Source organism: Hippopotamus amphibius, chromosome 3 (assembly GCF_030028045.1).
Source record: "Hippopotamus amphibius kiboko isolate mHipAmp2 chromosome 3, mHipAmp2.hap2, whole genome shotgun sequence".
Taxonomy (NCBI): Eukaryota; Metazoa; Chordata; class Mammalia; order Artiodactyla; family Hippopotamidae; genus Hippopotamus; species Hippopotamus amphibius.
In genome coordinates, this window is record NC_080188.1 from 170,120,714 (window position 1) to 170,145,895 (window position 25,182).

The 25,182-nt window shown below is 36.2% G+C and overlaps 1 protein-coding gene across 6 annotated transcripts in view; it reads left to right on the forward strand.

The window, feature by feature from the left end:
- Positions 1-25,182, forward strand: part of ACBD6 (acyl-CoA binding domain containing 6) — a 218,938-nt gene that overhangs the window by 89,826 nt on the left and 103,930 nt on the right. For 4 of the 6 annotated variants that reach the window (XM_057726695.1, XM_057726696.1, XM_057726693.1 and 1 more), the window contains one exon: positions 18,760-18,849. In XM_057726695.1, the coding sequence (XP_057582678.1) occupies positions 18,760-18,849 (90 nt within the window). Of the gene's footprint in view, positions 1-18,759; positions 18,850-20,190; positions 20,252-25,182 lie in introns of all 6 variants that reach the window. The other 2 variants (XM_057726698.1, XM_057726697.1) reach the window with 1 other exon arrangement.

Consider the following 25,182-nt stretch of genomic DNA (forward strand, 5'->3'; position numbering starts at 1 on the left):
TAGCATACAATATTTGTCCTTCTCTTTCTGACTTACTTCACTCTGTATGACAGATTGTAGTTCTATCCACCTCATTACATATAGCTCCATCTCATCCCTTTTTATAGCTGAGTAATATTCCATTGTGTATATATGCCACATCTTCTGTATCCATTCATTTGTTGATGGGCATTTAGGTTGCTTCCATGTCCTGGCTATTGTAAATAGTGCTGCAATAAACATTATGGTACAAGTTTCTTTTCGGATTATGGTTTTCTTTGGTTATATGCCCAGGAGTGGGATGACTGGATCATATGGTAGTTCTATTTGTAGTTTTTTAAGGAGCCTCCAAATTGTTTTCCATAGTGGCTGTACCAACTTACATTCCCACCAACAGTGCAGGAGAGTTCCCTTTTCTCCACACCCTCTCCAACATTTGTGGTTTCCAGATTTTGTGATGCTGGCCATTCTGATCGGTGCGAGGTGATACCTCATTGTGGCTTTGACTTGCATTTCTCTGATGATTAGTGATGTTGAGCATCTTTTCACGTGTTTGTTGGCCATCTGTATGTCTTCTTTGGAGAAATGTCTATTGAGGTCTTCCGCCCATTTGTGGATTGGGTTATTTGCTTTTTTGGTATTAAGCTGCATGAGCTGCTTGTATATTTTGGAGGTTAATCCTTTGTCCATTGTTTCATAGGCAATTATTTTTTCCCATTCTGAGGGTTGCCTTTTAGTCTTGTTTATGGTTTCTTTCGCTGTGCAAAAGCTTTTAAGTTTCATGAGGTCCCATTTATTTATTCTTGATTTGATTTCCATGATTCTAGGAGGTGGGTCCAAAAGGATGTTGCTTTGATGGATGTCATAGAGTGTTCTGCCTATGTTTTCCTCTAGGAGTTTGTTAGTGTCTGGCCTTACATGTAGGTCTTTAATCCATTTGGAGTTTATTTTTGTGTATGGTGTTAGGAAGTGTTCTAATTTCATTCTTTTACATGTTGCTGTCCAATTTTCCCAGCACCACTTATTGAAGAGGCTGTCTTTTTTCCATTGTATACTCGTGCCTCCTTTGTCAAAGATAAGGTGCCCATATGTGTTTGGGCTTACTTCTGAGTTCTCTATTCTATTCCATTGGTCTTCCTTTCTATTTTTGTGCCAGTACCATACTGTCTTGATCACTATGGCCTTGTAGTATAGTTTGAAGTCAGGAAGCCTGATTCCACCCACTCCATTTTTCCTTCTCAAGATTGCTTTGGCTATTCGGGGTCTTTTGTGTTTCCATACAAATTGTAAGATTTCTTGCTCTAGTTCTGTGAAAAATGCCATTGGTAATTTGATGGGGATTGCATTGAATCTGTAAATTGCTTTGGGTAGTACAGTCATTTTCACTATGTTGATTCTTCCAATCCAGGAACATGGTATGTCCCTCCATCTGTTTGTGTCATCTTTGATTTCTTTCATCAGTGTCTTAAAGTTTTCTGCATACAGATCTTTTGCCTCCTTAGGCAGGTTTATTCCTAGGTATTTTATTCTTTTTGTTGCAATGGTGAATGGGAGAGTTTCCTTAATTTCTCTTTCTGCTCTTCCGTTGTTAGTGTATAGGAATGCAAGAGATTTCTGTGCATTAATTTTGTATCCTGCTACTTTACTAAACTCATCAATTAGCGCTAGCAGTTTTCTGGTAGAGTCTTTAGGGTTTTCTATATATAATATCATGTCATCTGCAAACAGTGACAATTTTACTTCTTTTCCAATTTGGATTCCTTTAATTTCTTTTTCTTCTCTGATTGCTGTGGCTAAAACTTCCAAAACTATGTTGAATAATAGTGGTGAGAGTGGACACCCTCGTCTTGTTCCTGTTCTTAGAGGGAATTCTTCCAGTTTTTCCCCATTGAGAACGATGTTGGCTTTTGGTTTTTCATATATGGCTTTTATTATGTTGAGGTAATTTCCTTCTATGCCCATTTTCTGGAGAGCTTTTATCATAAATGGATGTTGAACTTTGTCAAAAGCTTTTTCTGCATCTATTGAAATGATCATATGGTTTTTATCCTTCAAGTTGTTGATATGATGTATCACGTTGATTGATTTGCATATATTGAAGAATCCTTGCATCCCAGGGATAAACCCCACTTGATCATGGTGTATGATTTTTTTAATGTGCTGTTGGAGTCTATTAGCTAGTATTTTGTTGAGGATTTTTGCATCTATATTCATCAGTGATATTGGTCTGTAGTTTTCTTTTTTTGTGACATCTTTGCCTGGTTTTGGTATCAGGGTGATGGTAGCCTCGTAGAATGAGTTTGGGAATGTTCCGCCTTCTGCAATATTTTGGAAGAGTTTGAGAAGGATAGGTGTTAGCTCTTCTCGAAATGTTTGATAGAATTCGCCCGTGAATCCATCTGGTCCTGGGCTTTTGTGAGTTGGGAGATTTTTAATCGCAGTCTCAATTTCCGTACTTGTGATTGGTCTGTTCATGGTTTCTATTTCTTCCTGGTTCAGTCTTGGAAGATTGTATTTTTCTAAGAATGTATCCATTTCTTCCAGGTTATCCAATTGATTGGCATATAGTTGCTTGTAGTAGTCTCTCATGATGTTTTGTATTTCTGAGGTGTCCGTTGTGACTTCTCCTTTTTCATTTCTAATTCTGTTGATTTGCATCTTCTCCCTTTTTTTCTTGATGAGTCTGGCTAATGGTTTATCAATTTTGTTAATCTTCTCAAAGAACCAGCTTTTAGTTTTATTTAATTTTGCTATGGTGTCCTTCCTTTCTTTTTCATTTATTTCTGCTCTGATCTTTATGATTTCTTTCCTTCTGCTCACTTTGGGGTTTCTTTGTTCTTCTTTCTCTAGTTGTTTTAGGTGTAAGGTTAGGTTGTTTATTTGATAATTTTCTTGTTTCTTAAGGTAGGACTGTATTGCTATAAACTTCCCTCTTAGAACTGCTTTTGCTGCGTCCCATAGGTTTTGGGTTGTTGTGTTTTTGTTGTCGTTTGTTTCTAGATATTTTTTGATTTCCTCTTTGATTTCTTTAGTGATTTCTTGGTTGTTTAAGAGTGAATTGTTTAGCCTCCATGTGTTTGTATTTTTTGCAGTTTTTTTCCTGTAATTGATATCTAGTCTCATGGCATTGTGGTCTGAGAAGATGCTTGATATGATTTCAATTTTCTTGAATTTGCCGAGGTTTGATTTGTGACCCAAGATGTGATCTATCCTGGAAAATGTTCTGTGTGCACTTGAGAAGAAAGTGTATTCTGTTGTTTTTGGATGGAATGTCCTATAAATATCAATGAAGTCGAGATGGTCTAATGTGTCATTTAAAGCTTGTGTGTCTTTATTTATTTTCTGTTTGGATGATCTGTCCATTGATGTAAGTGGAGTGTTCAAGTCTCCCACTATTATTGTGTTACTGTCGATGTCCCCTTTTATAGCTGTTAGCATTTGCCTTATGTATTGAGGTGCTCCTATATTGGGGGCATAGATATTTACCATTGTGATATGTTCTTCTTGAATGGATCCCTTGATCATTATGTAGTGCCCTTCCTTGTCTCTTTTAATAGTCTTTACTTTCAAGTCTAATTTGTCTGATATGAGTATTGCTACTCCAGCTTTCTTTGGACTTCCATTTGCATGGAATATCTTTTTCCATCCCTTTACTTTCAGTCTACATGTATCCCTTGGTCTGAAGTGGGTTTCTTGTAGGCAGCATATAGAAGGGTCTTGTTTTTGTATCCATTCAGCCAGTCTGTGTCTTTTGGTTGGAGCATTTAATCCATTTACACTTAAGGTGATTATTGACATGTGTGTTCCAATTACCATTTTCTTAATTGTTTTGGGTTTGTATTTGTAGGTGTTTTCCTTTTCTTGTGTGTCCTACTTAGAGAAGTTCCTTTAGCACTTGTAAGGCTGGTTTGGTGGTGCTGAATTCTCTTAACTTTTGCTTGTCTGGAAAGCTTTTGATTTCTCCCTCAAATCTGAATGAGATTCTTGCTGGGTAGAGTATTCTTGGCTGTAGGTTTCTCTCTTTCAGGACTTTCAGTATATCCTGCCATTCCCTTCTGGCCTGCAGAGTTTCTGTGGAAAGGTCAGCTGTTATCCTGATGGGTTTTCCCTTATATGTTGTTTGTTGCTTTTCTCTTGCTGCTTTTAATATTTTTTCTTTGTGTTTAATTGTCGTTAGTTTGATTAATATGTGTCTTGGTGTATTTCTCCTTGGGTTTATTCTGTATGGGACTCTCTGTGCTTCTTGGACTTGGTGAATTATTTCCTTTCCCATGTTGGGGAAGTTTCCCACTATAACCTCTTCAAATATTTTCTCAGACCCTTTCTTGTTTTTTTCTTCTGGGATGCCTATAATTCGAATGTTGGTACGCTTAATGTTATCACTGAGGTCTCTGAGACTGTCTTCTATTCTTTTTATTCTTTTTTCTTTTTCCTGCTCTGTGGCGTTTATTTCCCTCATTCTACCTTCCAACTCACTTATTCGTTCTTCTGCCTCAGTCATTCTGCTGGTTATAGCATCTAGAGTATTTTTAATTTCAGTTATTTTGTTATCCATTGCTGTTTGTTTTTCTGAGTTCTTATGAACTGTTTCTTGTACTTTCTCTATTTTGTTATCGAGATTTTGTATCATTTTTGCTATCATTACTCTGAATTCTTTTTCAGGCATTTTTCCTATTTCCTCCTCATTTATTTGGTCTTATGGTTTTTTTTTCCTGCTCCTTTGCCTGCATGGTGTTTCTTTGTTTCCTCATGGTTGTCCAAACTTTTGGGGTTGCTTGTCCTGGCGATAGAGGTGTTTATAGAAGACTGTCCAAGCCTCAGACTAATGTCCAAGTATTGGATTAAACGAATATTAAGTCTAGGAAACACATACATGTATAAGACACACAATTACTGAATCCATTAGGACATAAGGCTCTAGAAAGACCTGACAGAACCCCAGTGTGCTATCAGATATTCAAAGAGAAACCCAACAGAAATTGACAAGTGAAACAGAACAAATCAGAGACAAAAGCAAAAGCAAACAAACAAACAAATAACACCTTACACATACAAACATTAATCAAGGGAGATTTTGTAAGCTAGGATCAAATATAGAAAAGAGCCAGAGTACCACCAGAGAGAATGGAGATTCTCAGAATGTAATTAGACAACTGTACTAAGAACTAAGATAAAGACAAAAGCCTAATATTAAATACCAAGGCAGTGCATCATGTGGAGAATAGAGCAAGGAGTCTGAGCAGACCGATAGTGTTGCTTATAAGTATGTTAAGATAAAATAAACTTTAAAAGGCTGGAAGAAAGGGGAACAGAAGAGCGTAATGTGGTTGGAAATATGCGAATAAAAAGAAAGGAATAGAAATGTATAAAAGATAGGGATGAAAGGAAAGTATGAGAGATATATTGTCCGTACTACCAAAAACTTAGCTAGATATAGAAGTATATAAAAAGGCAAAAAAAAAAAAAAGGATAAAAAATATCATTAAAAAATTATGTTGTAAAACTTGTAGATCCCTTAGGGCTAAGATCGTATTTAATAAAGAAAAAAAAAAATCCAGAGCTGATCCCAGAATGGACCAGTTCAATAGGTATTGATACTACTATTTCTGTTTCCTTAGCGTCTCAGCTGTAAGTGTCCTTCTCCTTGCCTTGGGTTTTTTTGCATTATTCTGTGACCAGCAGAGGTTCCTTTATTGTTATTCTGTAAGTGTCGGTGTGTGTGGGGGAGAAGGTACAATAGTGGCTCCTTCTCCTGGGAGTGAGTGAGCAGTGGCGCATTGTTGTTTCAGTCGGGCTTGGAGGTGCCTGTTGCAGAGGGACACTGGTGGCTCAGGCTTAAACAGAAAGTCTTAGAGTTGGGCCGTTGGGCCTCTCTCGGGGTTTTTTTTGTTGTTGTTGCTGTTGTTTTTTTTTTTTCTCTCGGCAGCCTCCCTGCTGCTGGCATTGCAAGGAGTTTTAATCTAGCCCCGCCTGAGTGCCTGAGGGTGCTTGTTATCCCGGAGCGCCTTAGTTGGCCCGCAGGGCGTCTCTCCACTGCCTGTTGCAGAGGCGCTGAAAGAGAGGGAGAGGCTATGCCCGCGGCTCCTCCCCCCCACCCGTGAGCCTGCAGCCTCAAGCCGCCATCATGGCCGGGCAGCTCTCAGGGACGGGCACTCCTCTCCGCGGACCTCCTCCCTCCTGTCCTCTCGGTCCGTCACCCTACCGGCAACAATGTTTCTCACCCTGAACCAGCTCTCCGGTTCCCACGCTCCTGCTCCCGGACCCTCCGTTCAGCCGCGGATCGACGTCTCGGTCCAGGAACGCTGAGCTGCGCTGCGGACCCTCCGTATGTTTCTCACTCCCTCCCGTCTGCCACAGCTCCACCGCTTCACCCTCTTTGAGCCGTCGTAGATGCCTCCCTACCAGCTATGTCGGGCTCCCCGCAGTCCTTTCTGGTGTCCAAGGCTGTCTGCTGGTGTTCAGCTGGTTTTCTGTGGGAATTACTGCGTCCTTCCGTGCATTCCCAATGCATCTGTGGAGAGGGATGCACTCCACGTCCCTCTACTTCGCTGCCATCTTTTTCCGAGTCTCTACTTTTTTTTTTTTTTTAACTAAGGATGAACCTACATGGATATATCATATTACCCAAAGTCCATAATTTACTTTAAGGTTCACTCTTGGATTGTACATTGTGTGTATTTGGACAAATGTTTAATCAAATATTCATCATTACAATATCATACAGACTATTTTCACTGCCCTAAAAATGCTATGTGTTTTGCTTCCCGGCAACCACTGATCTTTTTATTGTCTCCATAGTTTTGTCTTTTCCAAAAGCCATACAGTTGGAATCATACAGTATATAGTCTTTTCAGATTGGCTTCTTTCACTTAGTAATATGCATTTGAGTTTCCTCCATATATTCTTATGCCTTGATAGCTCATTTCCTTTTAGCACTGAATAATATTCCATTATCTAGGCTTACCACAATTTATTTATCCATTCACCTCCTGAAGGACTTATCTTGGTTGCCTCGCAGTTTTGACAGTCATGAATAAAGCTGCTATAAACGTCCATGTGCAGATTTTGTGTAGACAAGTTTTCAGCTCCTTTGGGTAAATAAGGAGTGCTATTTCTAGATCATATGGTAAGAGTATGTTTAGTTTGTTAAGAAACCACCAAATTGTCTTCCAAAATGGCTGTGCCATCTTGTATTCCTACCATCTATGAATGATGCTCTTTTGTTAGGTACATACTCGTTAAGAATTGTTATGTCTTCTTGGAGAATTGACCTCTTTATCATTATGTAATGCCATTCTTTATCCCTCATAACTTTTCTTACTTTGATGTTTGCTCTGACTGAAATTAATATAGCTACTCCTGCTTTTTTTTTTTAATTAATTAATTAATTTATTGGCTATGTTGGGTCTTCGTTGCTGCACACGGGCTTTCTCTAGTTGCATCAAGTGGGGGCTACTCTTTATTGTGGTGCGTGGGCTCCTCATTGCTGTGGCTTCTCTTGTTGCGGAGTACTGGCTCTAGGTGTGTGGGCTTCACTAGTTGCAGCACATGGGCTCAATAGTTGTGACTTGCAGGCTCTGGAGGGCAGGCTCAATAGTTGTGGCTTATGGGCTTAGCTGCTCCATGGCATGTGGGATCTTCCTGGAGCAGGGATCGAACCTGTGTCCCCTGCATTGGCAGGCAGATTCTTAATCACTGTGCCACCAGGGAAGTCCCTACTCCTGCTTTCTTACTGTGTGTTAGCATGGTATTTTTTTCTTTGTCCATTTACTTTTAATCTATATGTGTCTATATATTTAAAGTAGGTTTCTTATAGACAGCTTATTGTTGGGTTGTGTTTTGATCCACTCTTACAAGTCTGTCTATCTTTTAATTGGTACATTTAGGCCCCTGATATTCAAAGTGATTACTGATATAGTTGTATTAATATTTACCATATTTCTTACTGTTTTCTGTATGTTGCCCTTATTCTTTGTTCCTGTTTTTGTCTTCCACTCTTTTCTTGCCCTTCGTGGTTTTAACTGAGCATTTATATGGTTCCATTTTCTTTCCTTTCTTAGCATATCAGTTATGCTTTTTTTGACCTTTTATAGTGGTTGTCCTAGAGTTTGCAGTATACACTTATACGTAATCTAAGTCCACTTTCAAATAACATAATACCGTCATGGGTAGTGTGAGTGCCTTATAAAAACAAAATAATCCTCATTCCTCCCTCCTGTCCCATGTATCATTGCTGCCAATCATTTCACTTATATAAAAGCATACATAAGCATATATATATGCATAGTATATATGCATGTGTATATATTTTACATATATGATATATATGATACATAAGCGTGTATAATCAAATACACTGTTGCTATTATTTTGAACAAACTGTTATCTTAGGTCAATTAAGAATAAGAAAAATCAAAGTTTTTATTGTACCTTCACTATTCCTTCTTTGATGCTCACTCTTTATGTAGGTCCAGTTACTGACTTACATTATTTTCCTTCTCTCTAAAGACTTTCTTTCAACATTTCTTGCAAGGGAGATCTGCTGGCAACAAATTTCCTCAATATTTGTTTGAGAAGTCTTTATTTCTCCTTCACTTTTGAAGGGTAATTTCTCAAGGTACAGAGTTCTAGGTTAGCAGGGGTTTTTCCTCAACAGTTTAAATATGTCACTCCACTCTTTGCTTGCTTGCATGGTTTCTGAGAAGTCTGATGTAGTTCTTCTCTTTGTTTCTCTACAAGCAATGTGTTTTTTCCCTCTGGCTTCTTTCAGGATTTTTTTTTTATCTTCAACTTTCTGTAGTTTGAACATGATATGCCTAGTGTAGTTTTGAGACAGTTATTTTGCTTGGTGTTCTCTGAGCTTCCTGAATCTGTGGCTTGGTGTCTAGCCTTAATTTGAGGAAATTCAGTCATTGTTTCGGGTATTCTTCTATTCCTTTCTCTGTTGCGTCTCCTTCTGGTATCCCCATTATGTATACATTATTTCTTTTGTATTTGTCCCACAGCCCTTGGATATTCTGTTCTGTTTTTATTTTGTTTTGTTTTCAGTCTTTGTTGTCTTCACTTTTAAGTTTTCAAGGATTCTATTGATATGTCTTCTAGCTCAGAGATATCTTTCTTTGGCCATGTCTGGTATCTAATAAACCCATTACAGGCATTTAAAAATTTTTATTACAGTGGGGTTTTTTTTGTTTTTTTATCTCTAGCATTTCTTTTTGGTTCTTTGTTAGGATTTCTATTTCTCTGCTCACATTGTCCATCTGTTCTTGCATACTTGCCTGCATTATCCATTAGACCCCTTACGATATTAATCATAGTTGTTTTAAATTCTCGACCTGCTAATTCCAACATCTCTGCCCTGTTTCATTCCGATGCTTAGTCTGTTTCTTCAAATTGTGGTTTTTTTGCCTTTTGGTTTGTTTTGTAATCTTTACTGGTAGCTGGATGTGATATACCAGATAAAAGGAACCACTATAAATAGGCCCTTAGTTATGTGGTGGTGAGGTGTCATGGAGAGAAGGTGTTCTATGGTCCTACAATTAGGTCTCAGTTTTGTAGTGAGTCTATATGCCTCTGGACTGGGAATCTCCCGATTGTTTCTCTTTTTTTTTTTTTTCTTTTTTTCTCCCCCTTTGGATGGGACAGAATGGCTGGAGTGGATTGGAGTTGGGTATTTCCCTTCCCCTAGGTCAGTGAGGCTTTGATAATACCCCAACATGTTGGGTGCTGGTTAACCAGTTTCTCCTGAGGACACGCCTTTTTGAGAAGAGCAGAGTGTTTTGGCATACTTCAGAATGGTTCATTTCCCTTCCCCCGACAGAAGCATGAGGGAATGTTTCTCTGACATTTATTGTGGGAACCTGGTCAAGCTCTTAGAGGTAAATCTCACACTGTTGGGGTGGGGGGTGGGGAGGGAGGGGTTGAGTAGATGCCCTCGGAGCTGTCTGCACTGAGCCTCCTGCAGTTTATCGATTACTGTCAGGTTTTCCTACCTGGCACTGGTTTCCCGGGTGATTTCCACTTGCGAGGCTCTGCTCCAGGATGTTGAGTTCACCTATCTGTCCCTGTAGTCTCAGGGGCAGTGGTTTGTCCTGTGTCCTCTCCTCTCTTATGGATCTAAGAAGAATCGTTGATTTTTCAGTCTCTTCAGCTTTCTGTTGGTTGTTAGGATGGGGTGGCAACTTCCTAGCTCCTTATATATGGAACTGGAAACCAGAAGCCCACTTAACTTTTCTTTTTCACTAGAAATGATTGTGTATATACTATATTATCCCTATTAGAATTCTCCATCTTTCCAATAATACTATTTTATACTGTGTGGGTTATAGTTTACAGAGTACTTTCACCATATTTACAACTCTGTAAGGTACTTTCACTTATTACCGTGTTGTTTTCACAACAGCCCTATAAGGTAGATGTTATCCTTATTTTACAGACAGGAACTATTTCAGAGATGTACACATTACTTGTTTGAATACATACAGCTGTTCAGTGGAAGTGCAGGTCTGAGAGAGTGTTCTTTTCACCAGTGGATTTAAGAAGGATAATCAATTTCCAGTCAGCCCTGCTAGTGTTATGCTTTGATTTGCAACAATTTCTTTTATAAAATAGTCAAATCTATGTGTGACCTCTGCAAGGACTGTTGGACAGCAATGATAAGGATAAAATAAATGTCTAGAACACAAATAGCTTACACTAAACAACAACATATTTTTGGTGAAAATAAACATTTGTAAAATATCTTACTTCTGTCTTTTAGTGACTTGGTATAGTATGGTTTCCCAGGTCTTCCAGTTTGTTACCCATGCAGCTACCTTCCCCCCAGTCTGCCAGAACACTATGTTTCCATGAACAGATGAAGTGCTTACACATTCATAGACTGAGACGCCCAGAATTCAGTTGGGTTCTCTCATTGCTCCAAGCAGATTTCTGACCTTTCAGCCATGACAACTCAGGCTGGGCTTTGAATACTGATGGCAAGCCCTTTTATTATTAATCAGGGATTTGTATGAATTAATTTAAGAACATGAGGGAGATGGGAGCTTAAAATTAGAATCAAACTTAACATCCTAAATAAAATTGAGTACTGTTTCTTGATATTTAAAGCTGTAGCAAATAAAACAACTTTGCAAGCTTTGATGATGGATTAAAAGCATATAATCTCAAAGTTAAGTTGCTAGCTAAATACTTTTAACCCCTTTTTCAGAGAAGAGACATTTTCCTCCTATAATAATTTGGGTAACAATTACGATTTTGAAAGAACATCCAGTTCTTTTAGGTATTGTCTATCTAATATTTGAACTTGAAATGTTTCACTACTGACTGCCTAAGATTCTTTGGTATTATGGGGATGGTATTGTGACTTTATTTAAAATGTCGCATCTGGCATATTCAGCCCAATTTCAGTCTTTCCCTGAGATGATTAAAAATGACATTTGTTGCACTTAAAATTTACTGTGAGCACATAAAGAAATTTAATTATAGTCGTAATATGATAAGCCACATTTGTACTCCCACATATTGAAATAAAGATAATTATTATGTTGCCTAAAATGCTTAGATTTGAATCTATAGCTATCATAGCACTTGAGTATACCTATATCTATATCTATATCTATATATAAAATGCCTTTTAAATACAGTATTCCTATTTTATAATGAAGTTATTTTATTATACATAAGTATAGTTCCTGGTGTGTATCTTTGATTTATTTAAGTTGTAATTGCTACTAATATAGTAAGGCATATATTTCTAATTTGAGAAAATTCCATGGTGTTTCCTACTGATATGGTAATTAGGACATGGTCTGTATTTCACATAATAGGAAAAAGTTTTGTAGTTACACTTGCTATTCAGGATGCTATCTATATATCAGATGTTTTAGGTTCTAAGTTTATAGCATCATGGTGTTCTATGTACTCATTTTTTATTTAAATTACAGCTTTTATTAAATTTTTTAATCATTTGCAGAAATGTTTGGAAACTGAGGTATAGATATTATGAAGAGAAATGTGAAGAAGATCTAAAAGCTTATACATTTTTTAAAATGGTGCTTCATTTTTATTTTTTGAGTCATTGACATAACTCTTCACACATGCCACATATTTACACTTCTTCCAAGAAAATATCTTGAATGATTTAAGTAATTTTTAGAGTTAAGATATAAACAGAATATTTCTTATCAGTCATCAAGCACATGTTATGTCTACACAATTCTTTTCACATGCATTATTTCTCAGATCAGTGCCGTATACAGTAGACACTAAATACATGCTTAGTAGTGATATTTAAATAGTATTTTAAACTTTTACATTAATTTAAATTTGTTTTAGAACAAATGCAAGGTAATATTATTTGAACAAATTAGATGACATTATTCCAGTGCAGCTATCTATCATCAATCCCCCCAGAAGCAGTCATACAGTTCATTGGTTTTCCATAGATTCTTATCTACTGCACTCCAAAATTCCTCTTTTATTGAGCTACTTCTTTAGTTAAGTTCTTTCCTTTCTATCCTTTTGAAGATATAATTTTTTTTACCATGTTCCATGTGTTTATTGATTCTTTCAGATACTTTGAAGAAGGTCACCTTTTTCTTGACTTCGTTCCTTTCTGTACTTGCTTTGTTTTAAGGTTGTGGCTCATGTCAGAATACAATTTACATGCTTTTGGCTTGAGAAACTGCTGCAAAATCTGGCAAAACTGACAGTATTAACCTAACGAAGAAGCAGAAGGTTTAAGAGAGAGAGTCTGTGTAATAGGACAAAATTTATGCTTTTATTTAAGAAAGGAAGAAAAAAATGCATCCTCTTAAATAACTTTCTACACTTGAGTATGTGTTAGTTTGGTTGTGTAGTTGATTAACATATTAATTTGAAGGAACTTTGTTTATTCACGCTAATAATTGAGAAGTGCATTCTAAGCTGTCAAATTGTGCTCATTTGTATTAATACAGGCAGCACCACTTAAAAATCAAGCCTATGGTAATACTTTACATCAGAAACTCATACTTAATGCAAAACCAGAAAATAGTGAAAGTAGTTTAAATCTTATGAGCTTTGGCAGCATATTTTTTGTTTGATTTTTTATTGTGGTAAATTATACATAACAAAATTTACAGATTTAACCATTTTTGAATGTACAGTTCTGTAGCATTAAGTACTTTTACATTGTTCAACCATCACCACTGTTGACCTCCAGAACTTTTTCATCTTCCCCAACTGAAACCCTGTACCCATTAAACACTGACTCCTCATTCCTCCCCTTCCCCCAGCCCCTGGCACCCACCGTTCTACTTTCTGCCTCCATGATTTTGACTACTCTAGATACTTCATGTAAATGGAATCATACCATCATATATGAGCTCTCTTGTGACTGGCTTATTTCACTTAGCATAATGACTTCAAGGTTCGTCCCTGTTATAACGTGTCAACATTTCCTTCCTTTTAAAAAATGGATGATATTTGTATGTATATACTGCATTTTTTTAATCTAAATATCCATCTATGGACAGTTGGGTTGCTTTCATATTTTGGCTGTTGTGAATAATGGTGCTGTGAATGTGTGTGTACAAATTTTTGTTTGATTTTTCTAACACTTTATTATGAAAATTTGTAAACATACAGGAAAGTTGAAAGAATTTTACAGTGAACATCTATATCCCTACCACTGGATTCTACAACTAATATTTTACGTTTCCTTTATCAATATCTAGCCATCTCTCTAGCCATCCATCAGTCGATCTTTTTTTATGCATTTCTGAGTATTTTATAGACAATAAATTTTCTTCTAAATGCTTCAGTATACATATCATTAACTAGAGGTCAGTATTAGTTTGGTTCGTCTTTTAAGGTAACATATATACAATGAAATGTGCAGATCTTAAGTGCACATTCAGTTAATTTTGGCAAATGCACTTACATGTGTAACCAAAACTCCTCTATCAAGATATAGAACATTACTGTCACCCCAGAAAATTCCCTCAGGCCCCTTCCCAGGTGGTTCTTTCTCCTAATCCTACAAAGGTAACCACTGTTCTGATAATTCTTCTTCCATAGATTGGTTTTGCCTGTTCTAGAACTTTATATAGATGGAATCATAATATATACTTTTTTGTGTAAGGCTTTTTCATTCAACATAGTGTTTTGAAGTTCAGTGATATTGTTGTACATAGATCAGTATTTACTTGCTTTGTATTGCTGAGTAATATTCCATTGTATGAATATGAATATATCATAGTGTATTTATCCATTGTCTTATGATGGACACCTGGCTATCTATTATTATCACTGGATTACTTATTACTTTATACTGGATAAAGTAATATCTCCCTTGCTTACTCCTTTACCATTTAGTTACTAACATTATGGCTTGGTAAATGCTTATAAAAGGATTTTTTTAAAGTAGTGTATTTAAAATCCTTCTGGGGCTTCCTAGGTGGCGCAGTGGTTGGGAATCCGCCTGCCAATGCAGAGGTCACGGGTTTGATCCCAGCTCCAGGAAGATCCCACATGCCGCGGAGCAACTAAGCCCGTGTGCCAAAAAAACAAAAAAATAAATAAAAAATAAAGTAAAATCCTTCTGAATTCTCTGATAGCTCAGCAACACCATTTCTTTTTACCTTAGATCTTAGCTTGTGAAAGCGATCAAGTATTCGCTTATTTTAAATGTGAATTAGCTTCCAAGATGGTAGGCACATCCTGAGACCATAAACTGCCTCCCAATCCTACTGCTATCTGAGTTTTTGAAAGAACATTGTTGGCTCATTATTGAGAGGCGGGTGGAAGTAGGAGGCTTTGTGTAGTTTCTGGTGGTTGCAGATAGGGGAGTTCTCGCTGTAGCCAGCTGCTACACCAGCAGCCCCAAAAGGTAGAAGATAGGGATAGGAGAGAGGACACAGAGACATTACAGGTTATTGGTAGCTGAAATCAATCAATTTTAAATTGTAACCCAATTTTTTGGAGAGAGAAATTCAAGTCAACCTATTTGCAGTATTCCACTTAGTAATTAGACAATACCATCTTTGATAGAATGGCAACTTTTACAAATTTAAACATACCAGCTTTGCCATGTTTTTGTCTAGTGTATGTATGGTGTACATGCTTTGTATCTGTTCTCAAAATACCCTTAAAACATCGAGTCATTTTATAATACCATCTCTTTTCATTTAATTTGTGATATCCAAGAGAAAATCTAATTTTTAAAAATTCTACATGGTTTAAGGACAAGTAACCAAGGATATCAAAGAAGCATTTAAAATATTAAGACCCACTCTGTATTTTCTAGAAGGTATGAAAGTAATAGCACTTAATAGGTTAGCTGCCACCCTGCACTTTCAAAGCACTTTAGAGTCATTCATCTGTCTGAGGTAAGACACTGTTTGCACCCTTGGTTAACAGATGGGAACTCTTTTTTTTCTCCCACTGTGTTTTACTGTATTTGAATTCCAGAATTTATCCAGAGCTCTCCAAACAGTGCTTGTGATCTTCTGGTGGCCTAACAAAGATTTCTTTTAATAATGGCTTTCCCCACTTATGTCCCAAATACTTCGGTGATATTTTTTCAGAAGTTATTGAAACTAGAAGCAAACAAACAATTGTCAGCTTTTGTGGTAACAGTGAAAATAAATTTAACTTGAAAATTTGTAAGAGATTATATCATTCATAGACGATAAAACAATTATATATAAAAATAGGTAAAATATCTCATAAGTTTGTATAAAATCTTTGAGCAAATATAAATTTAATGTGCAGCTAATTGACGGTTTTCCTTCTGGAAGAGAAATTCAGTAATCCTGTATCTAAAATAATTTAATAAATTTAAGAATTGCATAACATTGGTCCATATATACTTGTGGTTAACAGAGAGAAAGGAAAGAAACTACAGGTGTTTATTTACTGATCTTATCAGTAGGGGTTATGAGGATAGCATCTTTGCCAATTACTGGCTACTTATTACTTGAACTAATAATCTTAAATTAGGGTATGTTTACAGGAACTCTGTAATTTGAAGTAAAGAGTTATCACATTCAGACACCTGGTTGTGGCTGGTCTTTGTTCATTTAAATGTAGAATATTTTGAAGGCAAAAATTCCAAAGCCTGATTTATTTTATCTATGCTTATTTACAAGTATGTTTAATCCTGCTCTTGTTTTTGAGTTTCTTAATACTGCATAAAAATATTAATCATTAGGTGATCTTCATGTAGCTCTCTTCAGCACTTCTGCAGAAAGTCATTGTCAGAGAATTCATTCTAATTCAAGGTTAATTAGTGTACCATTAAAATAATGTGTTACAAAAATTAATTACATTGCAGGTCAAAAAACCTGTTAAAAAGCATAGTGTAAATGTCTGAGAGCACATCATCCTCCTTAAAACATTGCTATACGAGTGCCACCCTTCTGGAAGATATATCCAAAGTGAAAATCACTACTGAGGTCCAGTCATAGGTGTTTCCCCTAAAGTAAATTTTTGGCACCATGTATGGGGAATTTAAAATATAACTCCCCATTAACAGTAAAATGTGTTGCTTGTCTGCTTTCCCATCGAAACAGCTAAGGATTTATATTTTAGCTTTAGTCGATGTAACCCTATTGGGTTAAACCTAAGGAGAAATCAGGAATCTGCTTGAGAAATAGAAATTATCTGTACATCTTGTAGTAAAAATACTAGATATATTACTATTATGTTTTCTTACTTAACTATTAGGTAGTTCTGGTAGTGCCCTGTGTAAGTCTATCTCACATCATTTTAACTATGTTGTAATTCTTGTTAGTAATTTAACTTAATAGCCATAAAATGTACACTTAAAATTAGAACTAAAAATGATACAGACTTTGACTTTTCATCTGATTATTTTAATGTAAAAGCTGTGAAACAATTACATTGAACTATAAATTATTTTATGCATTGGTATTTGTTCTGAGAGTCTAATTAGAATATCTAATTATTCATATGGAGGATTTTGAAATTAGTGCCCTGGTAACAGTAAATCAGTACACATTAGAGCTGGAGAACATTTAACAGAGGCAACTCTGTTCTCTACACAATAATATATTTTTTAACTTGGCTTTTAGAATTGTCTCCATTTAAAAAAATTTAGTGGGCTCTGAACAAAGTCATTTTGCTGTTAAAATAAAATGTGAATGATTTGCTCACATTTAAAAATTTTCTGCTTCGCTTCCTCTTTGGATTTTGTGTAAGCCTATTACAAAACAGATATTCACAGGTAAGTAAAAATAAATTGAGCAAATGTAAGGAAAAGAAAGGGACAATTTGTAAGGAAGAAGTTGTCATCGTTTGTTTGTTTCAAGAATAGTTTCTGGTTTAATTAGTTGAACTAATAGGTATGTGAAGATAGTCTGAAAGATGAAGTAGGTTTAGAAAAGCCTTCTTGAAAGGTACTTTTTACTTTAAAGGCATCTTTGTCCCAGCTTATATCTGCTTAAATCTTTTCTAAAATGACATAAAGCAGGGATTTCAACTTAATGTGGGAAAACATTCCATTCTTTAAAAAAATGACAACATCACTACCCACCCTCAAAAAAGTAGTGTGAAGCCACACATCACTCGTTTCTTCAGAAAAGCCCTTAGCTTTGGGGGTTTTGTTTATTCTTTGGACCAAGTAACCTCCTTTCATTAACTAAAACAAGATTTCTGACAGTGGAGAAAGGAATTAACACATTGAAAGTAACTGTTCATCCTTGGTAGACAACAGTTAAAATTAATGTTTCATATTTAGTACTGTCTCCTAACAGTTAATCATCTTATTCTGTTTTGCAAGTGGCTTTCACAGTCAACATTTGAAGATAAACACTAGTAGACTGTACTAATGTTTTGGGGATATTTCAGGGTGTAAATTTGGGATATGAAGGGGAAATGCTTAGTTTTAAAGTGATTAAATTTTCTTGTATCTTAAGGAATAAACTTGAATAAATTTAAATATACTGCATTTAGATTATGATCTCTATCTAGGTTTAAGTACTCTTTTTTATCCATAAGATTTTTTTCACTAGAAGTAGACATATGTCAATGCTACTCTCTCACTTTGTCCCAGCTTCCCCCTCTCCCACCTCCATCCCGTGTCCGCAAGTCTGTTCTCTACATCTGCGTCTTTACTCTTCCCCTGCCACTGTGTTCATCAGTACCTTTTTTTTAGGCATATATACACTACCAAATATAAACTAGGTGGCTAGTGGGAAGCTGCTGCATAACACAGAGAGATCAACTCGATGACTGGTGATGACCTAGAGGGGTGGGAGGGGTAGGAGGGAGGCTCAAGAGGGAGGGGATATGGGGATATGTGTATAAATTCAGCTGATTCACTTTGTTGTACAGCGGAAACTGGCACAAGAGTGTAAAGCAATTATATTCCAATAAAGATCTGGAAAAAAAACCAAAATAAAAGTAGACATAAATTAAAACTATCTCTTACATTTATAGAGTAATTTAAATTTTACAAAGCATTATTTTGTAACTCATTCATTCAACAAATATTATTGTTGTTAGTATTATCCTTATCCCCACTCTGTGGGTGAGGAGAACTGATCAGGCTGAAGAAAGTCATTGGGCTAGCACATAATGGATTCCAGAAGTAGAACTCAGGGTTTTCTATTGATTTCCAGTCTACTGCTTTTCGTATAGAGCATTTTATATCAGTCACTCTCAGAATTAGTTAACTTACATTTTTACATATTACTGTGTCTTTCTTCAAACCTTATATCTTTTATAGGGTCCCACAACTGGATTAACAAATTCATTTATCTTTTTCTGTGTTTTCAGGGCAGAGCTCTACTCCATTGGGCTTGTGATCGAGGACATAAGGAACTAGTCACAGTCCTGCTACAACATAGGGCTGATATTAACTGTCAGGTAAGAGTGATGAAAAGGGAACTTTAAAAAAAAAAAAAATGGGGGTAAAATCTACATAAAATAAAATTTGCCATATTAACAATTTTAAAAGGTACAATTCAGTGGCATTAATACATTTCACAGTGTGCAACCATCATTACCATCTTGTCCTGCAGCATTTTCATCACCCCAGAAGTACACTTTGTACCCATTAAGCAATCACTCCCTATTTCCCCCTCACTCCAGACCTTAGCAACAACTAATTTGCTTTCTGTTTCAGTGGATTTGCCTATTTTAGTTATTTCATAGAAATGAAGTCATAAAATATGTGGCCTTTGTTTCTGGCTTCCTTTACTTGGCATATTTTCAGGGATTATCCATGTTGTAACATGTAACAGTACTTCATTCCTTTTTATGGCTAAATAATATTCTGTTGTATGGATAGACCACATTTTATCAGTTCATCAGTTGATGAGCGTTTGAATTGTTTCCACCTTTTGGCAATTGTGAATAATTGCTGTGAGCAGTTTGTGTACATGTTTTGTTTAAACACTTGTTTTCAGTTCTTTTGGTTTTATACCTGGGAGCAGAATTTGTTGTATAGTAATTTGATGTTTGACTTTTTGAGGAACCTCCAAACTTTTCCACAGGAGCTATACCATTTTACATTCCCCCCAGCAATGCATGAGTGTTCCAATTTTTCCATTTCTTCACCAGTGCTCATTATTTTTCAGTTTAATAGCCATTCTAGTGGGCATGAAGTGATATCTCATTATGGTATGATTTTGATTTGCATTTCCCTAATGAATAATGATGTTCATGTACTTGTTGACAGTTTATATATCTTCTTTGGAAAAAGGTGTATTTAAGTGATTTGCCCCTTTTTAAACTGAGTTGTCTTTTATATTTAAGATCTAAAAGTTCTTTATATATATGCTGGACATTAGACCACTGTCAGATATATGATTTGCAAATATCTTTTCCCTTTCTGTGGGTTGTCTTTTTACTTTCTTAATAGTGTCCTTTGGTGCACATGAAGTTTTTAATTTTGATGAAGTCCACTGTATCTGTTTTCTTTTGTTGGTTGTGCTTTTGGTGTCATACCTAAGAAACCATTGCCAAATCCAAGGTCATTAAGATTTACCCCTATGTTTTCTTTTTTTCTTTTTTTGACTGTGGCAGAATATGCATAACATGAAATTTACTAGTTTAACCATTTTTAAGTGTACAGTTCTGTGTGGCATTAACTACTTTTATGTTGTTCAGCTATCACCACTGTTCATCTCCAAAACTTTTTAATCTTCTCCAGTTGAAACTCTGTACTTATAACTAGCTCCCCATTCCTCCACCTCACCCCTACAGCTCCTGGCAACGACCATTCTACTTTCTCTCTATATGAATTTGACTACTCTAGATAACGCATGTAAGTAGAGTCGTACGATATTTGTCCTTTTGTGACTGGTTTATTTCACTTAGCATAACGTTTTCAAGGTTTATCCCTATTGTAGCATGTGTCAGAATTTCTTTCCTTTTTAAAACTAAATAATGTTGCATTGTATGTATATACCATATTTTGTTTATCCAAATATCCATCTACAGACACTTAGGTTACTTTCATCTTTTGGCTATTGTGATTAATACTTCTATGAATATGGGTAACAAATATCTGTTTAAGTCCTTGCTTTCACTTCTTTTGAGTATATATACAGAAGTGGAATTGCTGGATCATATGGTAATTCTTTGTTTAATGTTTTGAGGAATCACCATACCACTTCCACAGTGGCTGCACTGTTTTACCTTCCCATCAGCAATGCACAGTTGTTCCAGTTTCTCCACATCTTTACCAACACTTGTTTCTTTCTGTATTTCTGGTATTAGCCATCCTGGTGGGTGTGAAGTGATATCTCATTGTGGTTTTGATTTAATTTCCCCAAGGATTAATGATGTTGAACATTATTAATGTTGACCAATCAAAATTAGCCATTTGTATATTTTCTTTGGAGAAATGTCTATTCATGTCCTTTGCACATTCTTTAAGTGGGTTGTTTGGGGTTTTTTTTGTTGTTAAATTGTAAGAAATCTTTATATATTCTAGATATAAACCCCTTACACAATTTACAAATATTTTCTCCCATTATGTGGGTTGTCTTTCACTTTGCTGATAATAGTGTCCTTTGATATACAATAGTTTAAAATTTTGATGTTCAGCTTATCTATTTTTCCATTTGTTCCTGTGTTTTTGGTGTCATATCCAAGAAATCATGCAAAATGCCATTTCCTGAAGCTTCTTCCCATGTTTTCTTTAAGAGCTGTATAATTTTAGCCCTGTTTTTTGACCCATTTTGAGTAAAAGGTAAGGTAGGGGTCCAGCTTCATTTTTTTGCATGTGTGTATTCAGTTTTCCCAGCACCATTTGTTGAAAAGACTGTCCTTTCTTCATTGAATGGTCCTGACACACTTGTCAAAAATCGTTTGACCATATATGCAAGAGTTTGGGATCTCTGTTCTATTCCATTGGTCTATATGTCTTTATGCCAGTACTGCACTGGTTTGATTACTGTAGCTTTGTAGTAAATTTTGAAATCAGGAAGTGTGAGACTTCCAGCTTGTTTTTCTTTTTCAAGACTGTTTTGGCTCTTCTGGGTCTCATAAGTTTCCATATGAATTTTAGGACGGGTTTTTCTATTTCTACGAAAGAGTCATTGAGGTTTTGATAGAGGTTGCACTGAATCTATAGATCGATTTGGGGAGTACAGGTTTCCCCTGCTCTGAAAGTAAAGCATTCCTACAGAACATTTTGTAAGCCAAAATGATGTAAAGTGAAGAAGCAATTACCTTAGGATACATCTTGCTAACACATGCATAAAATAAACTGAGACAAAGCAAAGATGCTCACACAGTTAAAAGTTATGGTAGCTTGGTGCTAAAATGCAGAGTGTGTACTAATGTAGGTCTTCAGTAAAAGTGAAGTGGCATAAAGCAGATTTTTGAAAAGCAAGAGATACCTGTATTGTCATCTTAACAGTGGTAAGTCTTCCAATCCATGGCATAGCTTTTCTTTATTTGTGTCTCTTATTTCTTTCAGTGATGTTTTATAATTTTCAGTGTACAATTCTTTTGCCTCCTTGATTTAGTTTGTTCCTAAGTATTTTATTCTTTTTTGACAGTATTGTAAATGAAACTGTTTTCTAAATTTCCTTTTTTTGGTTATTCATTGTTAGTGTTTAGAAATGCAAGTGATTTTTGTGTTGATTTTATATCCTGCAACTTTGCTTAATTCACTTATTAGTTCTAATAGCTTTTTGTGGAATCTTAAGGGTTTTCTACATATGATATGTTATCTATGAACAAAGATAATTTTACTTCTTCCTTTCCAACTTGAATGCTTTTTATTTCATTTTCTTGCCTAATTGCTCTGACTAGAACTTCTAGTACTATTGTGAATAAAAGTAGTAAAACTGGGCATCCTTTTCTTATTTAGGAGTTTGCTTTTTACTTTAGTATAGATTATACTAAATATACATATTAAATGTTTTTCCTTTACAGAATATTTGTTGCCATATATTGATACACCCATTCCACTTTAGCCCTCTCAGACTCATGGGCTCACCCTGAACTTTTCGTCAAGTCTGAAAGTTTTAGTTCTAAGTGTACTCTACAGTTCATTTCACTCTAAATCTCTTATTTGACCTTATGGAAATCCCTGGTCCCTTGACTGATCCACCTTCTCCCATTTTAGTTCATTTTGTCCACTCTCGTGCTGTTACCCTCATCTTCATTACCATTCCCTGTTTTTCAACTGTGGTAGCCATCTGGCAAAACTCTAATTCTGATTAATCCAGTTGTCTGCCTCCTATACATCTACACTTTGGCTCTGGATAAAGCTAGAAAAAAAAAATCACTCAGCCCTGATAGTATCATGAATCATGGTATCCATCTTTAATTTTGACTGGCAATCTTGTCGTCTTTCTTATTGTCAGATTTTCTCCTATTTCACAGACAAAACAGAAGAAATCTTTAATCTCCAACCTGTACCTCAGCCAGTAGTTGCAGCAACATATATTTCTTCTTGGATATCCCTCAGACACTTCAAACTCACAGTGTCTAGCACTGAACTTACCATCTCTCAACAACCGCCCCCACCCCATAATTGGCACCAACATCCACCCAATGTTCCAGGAGTCATCCTTGATTCTTCTCTTATTTTCACACCCACTGAAGTCCTATAGGTTTTGCCTCCTAAGTGTATCTCAGATCTACCCACGTCTCTATTTCAGCATTGCCAGCACACTAGTTTAAGCTTATTAAATTATTTCAGCATCTCTCAACTATATCCCTTCTTCTCATCTTGACATCCTTTGATACATTTTCCACTTTTCATCTGGAGAGTCTTTCTAAAATGCTAATTTGCAAATGTCCTCTTATTTACTTTTATTGTTCTAAGATAAAATCTAAATTTAATTTGCCCTGTGAAGCCCTTCATAATCTGGACCTTGCTTACCTCTTCACTTATTTCTCAGCACACTCCTAGCTTATGCCCCATTCCTGGTATGTTAAGTTCCACTGGTTCTGAAGAACTTGACATGCTGCTCACCTGTTGGGCTTTTTAGATACTGTTTTCGCTTTCCTTCATTCTCCCTCCTAGGCCTCAGTTTATACATCTTTTACTCCAGGAAGCCTTCCTTCACTCTGACCAGATAGACACCCCCACTGTCTCTTATTGCTCCCTGTTCTTAAGCTCATCAAAGAGCTACCACAGTGTAGTCACCTTGTATTATAGTTCATTGCTTACATGTCTGTATCCTCAACACCACCATAAACAGGTTCCAGAGTGTGGTTGTATCACCAGTGCTTCATATGTCTGACATATAGTCATTGCTCAGTAAATATTGAACAAAGTAACATCAGCTTATAAAGAAGTTGACAAAAGGTTAGAAAAATAGATCGTGAGAACCAGAAAAGACCTAAGCATTTACCAGAACCTTTTGAGTATCCTTGTTATTTTATTAGAATAAATACTTCTTTCCCCATTAGACATGCGTGCATTCTTCCTGGGCCAATTCCTTAGCTTCAAGTCATAGGTCAAAGTCATAACCTTAGGCTATATATATTTCACAGATTTTTTTTTAGTAGGTTGTATTGATATATATATAGAGGGAAAAAGACTCAAAAATGCAAAAGACTAATTTTTTAAAAAAATTTATTTATTTGTTGGCTGCATTGGGTCTTCGTTGCTGCACACAGGCTTTCCCTAGTTGCAGGGGGCAGGGGCCACTCTTCATTGTGGTGCGCGGGCTCCTCACTGCGGTGGCCTCTCCCATTGCAGACCATGGGCTCTAGGTGTGTGGGCTTCAGTAGTTGTGGCCACATGGGCTCAATAGTTGTGGCTCACAGGCTCCAGAGCGCAGGTTCAATAGCTGTGGCACATGGGCTTATTTGCTCCATGGCATGTGGGATCTTTCTGGAGTAGGGATCAAACCCTTGTGCCTGCATTGGCAGGCGAATTCTTAACCACTCTGCCACCTAGGAAGTCCCCAAAAGACTAATTTTTAAAAATTCTTTCTTCTACCTTGTTTCAGAACTTCTGTATATTAAGGAAAATTAGCACTTTCTTTGTGATATCATTCTTATTAAAACTTTTCTTGTAGTACGTTCATCATTTCATGGTTTCTGTGATCCATCTAGAATTAATTTGTGTCACATGTATGTAATAGGAATTTTATTTTTTTCTAGATGGAGCCAGCTTTGTTTTTGCCTAGATGATTAACCAGTTGTTCCAATAATGTTTATCGAATGATCTTTTCTGTACTGATTTCAGGTGTCTTCTTTTTATATTCTCACTTCATCTGTGTATTTCGCTGTGTTTCTGGGCTGTTCTGTTTCTCTGGTTTTTGTTTTTGTTTTTTTCTGTTCATGTACTTGTGCTATGCTGTTTAAGTACTGTAGCTTCAAAATATGTTTTAACACCTGGCAGGATAAATTACTTAATTACTTACTCAGAATATTTCCTGTTATTTTTGCCTCTTTATTTTTATGTGCAAACTTTGAAATCATCTTTCCAACCCTTACTTCCCCCAATCACCACCACCACCACTAAGTTAGAAAACGAACAAAAACAAAAACTTATTGGTGCACTCATGTCTTTTATTTGGTTTGGGTAGTCAGGGGGTAGTATTTTGGAGGGAAGTGTCCCCAATTTAGGCTTAGCCTGTGGTTTTTGCCTGTGGGTTTCTTGTATTCTATTTGTTTGAGTATTATAAGACAAATACAAAAAAAAAAAACAACAACCTGCCGTATATGGCTTTATAGAATTCTCTTCACCTAACACTAAACTTTAGTGCAGAGTAAAAGTTC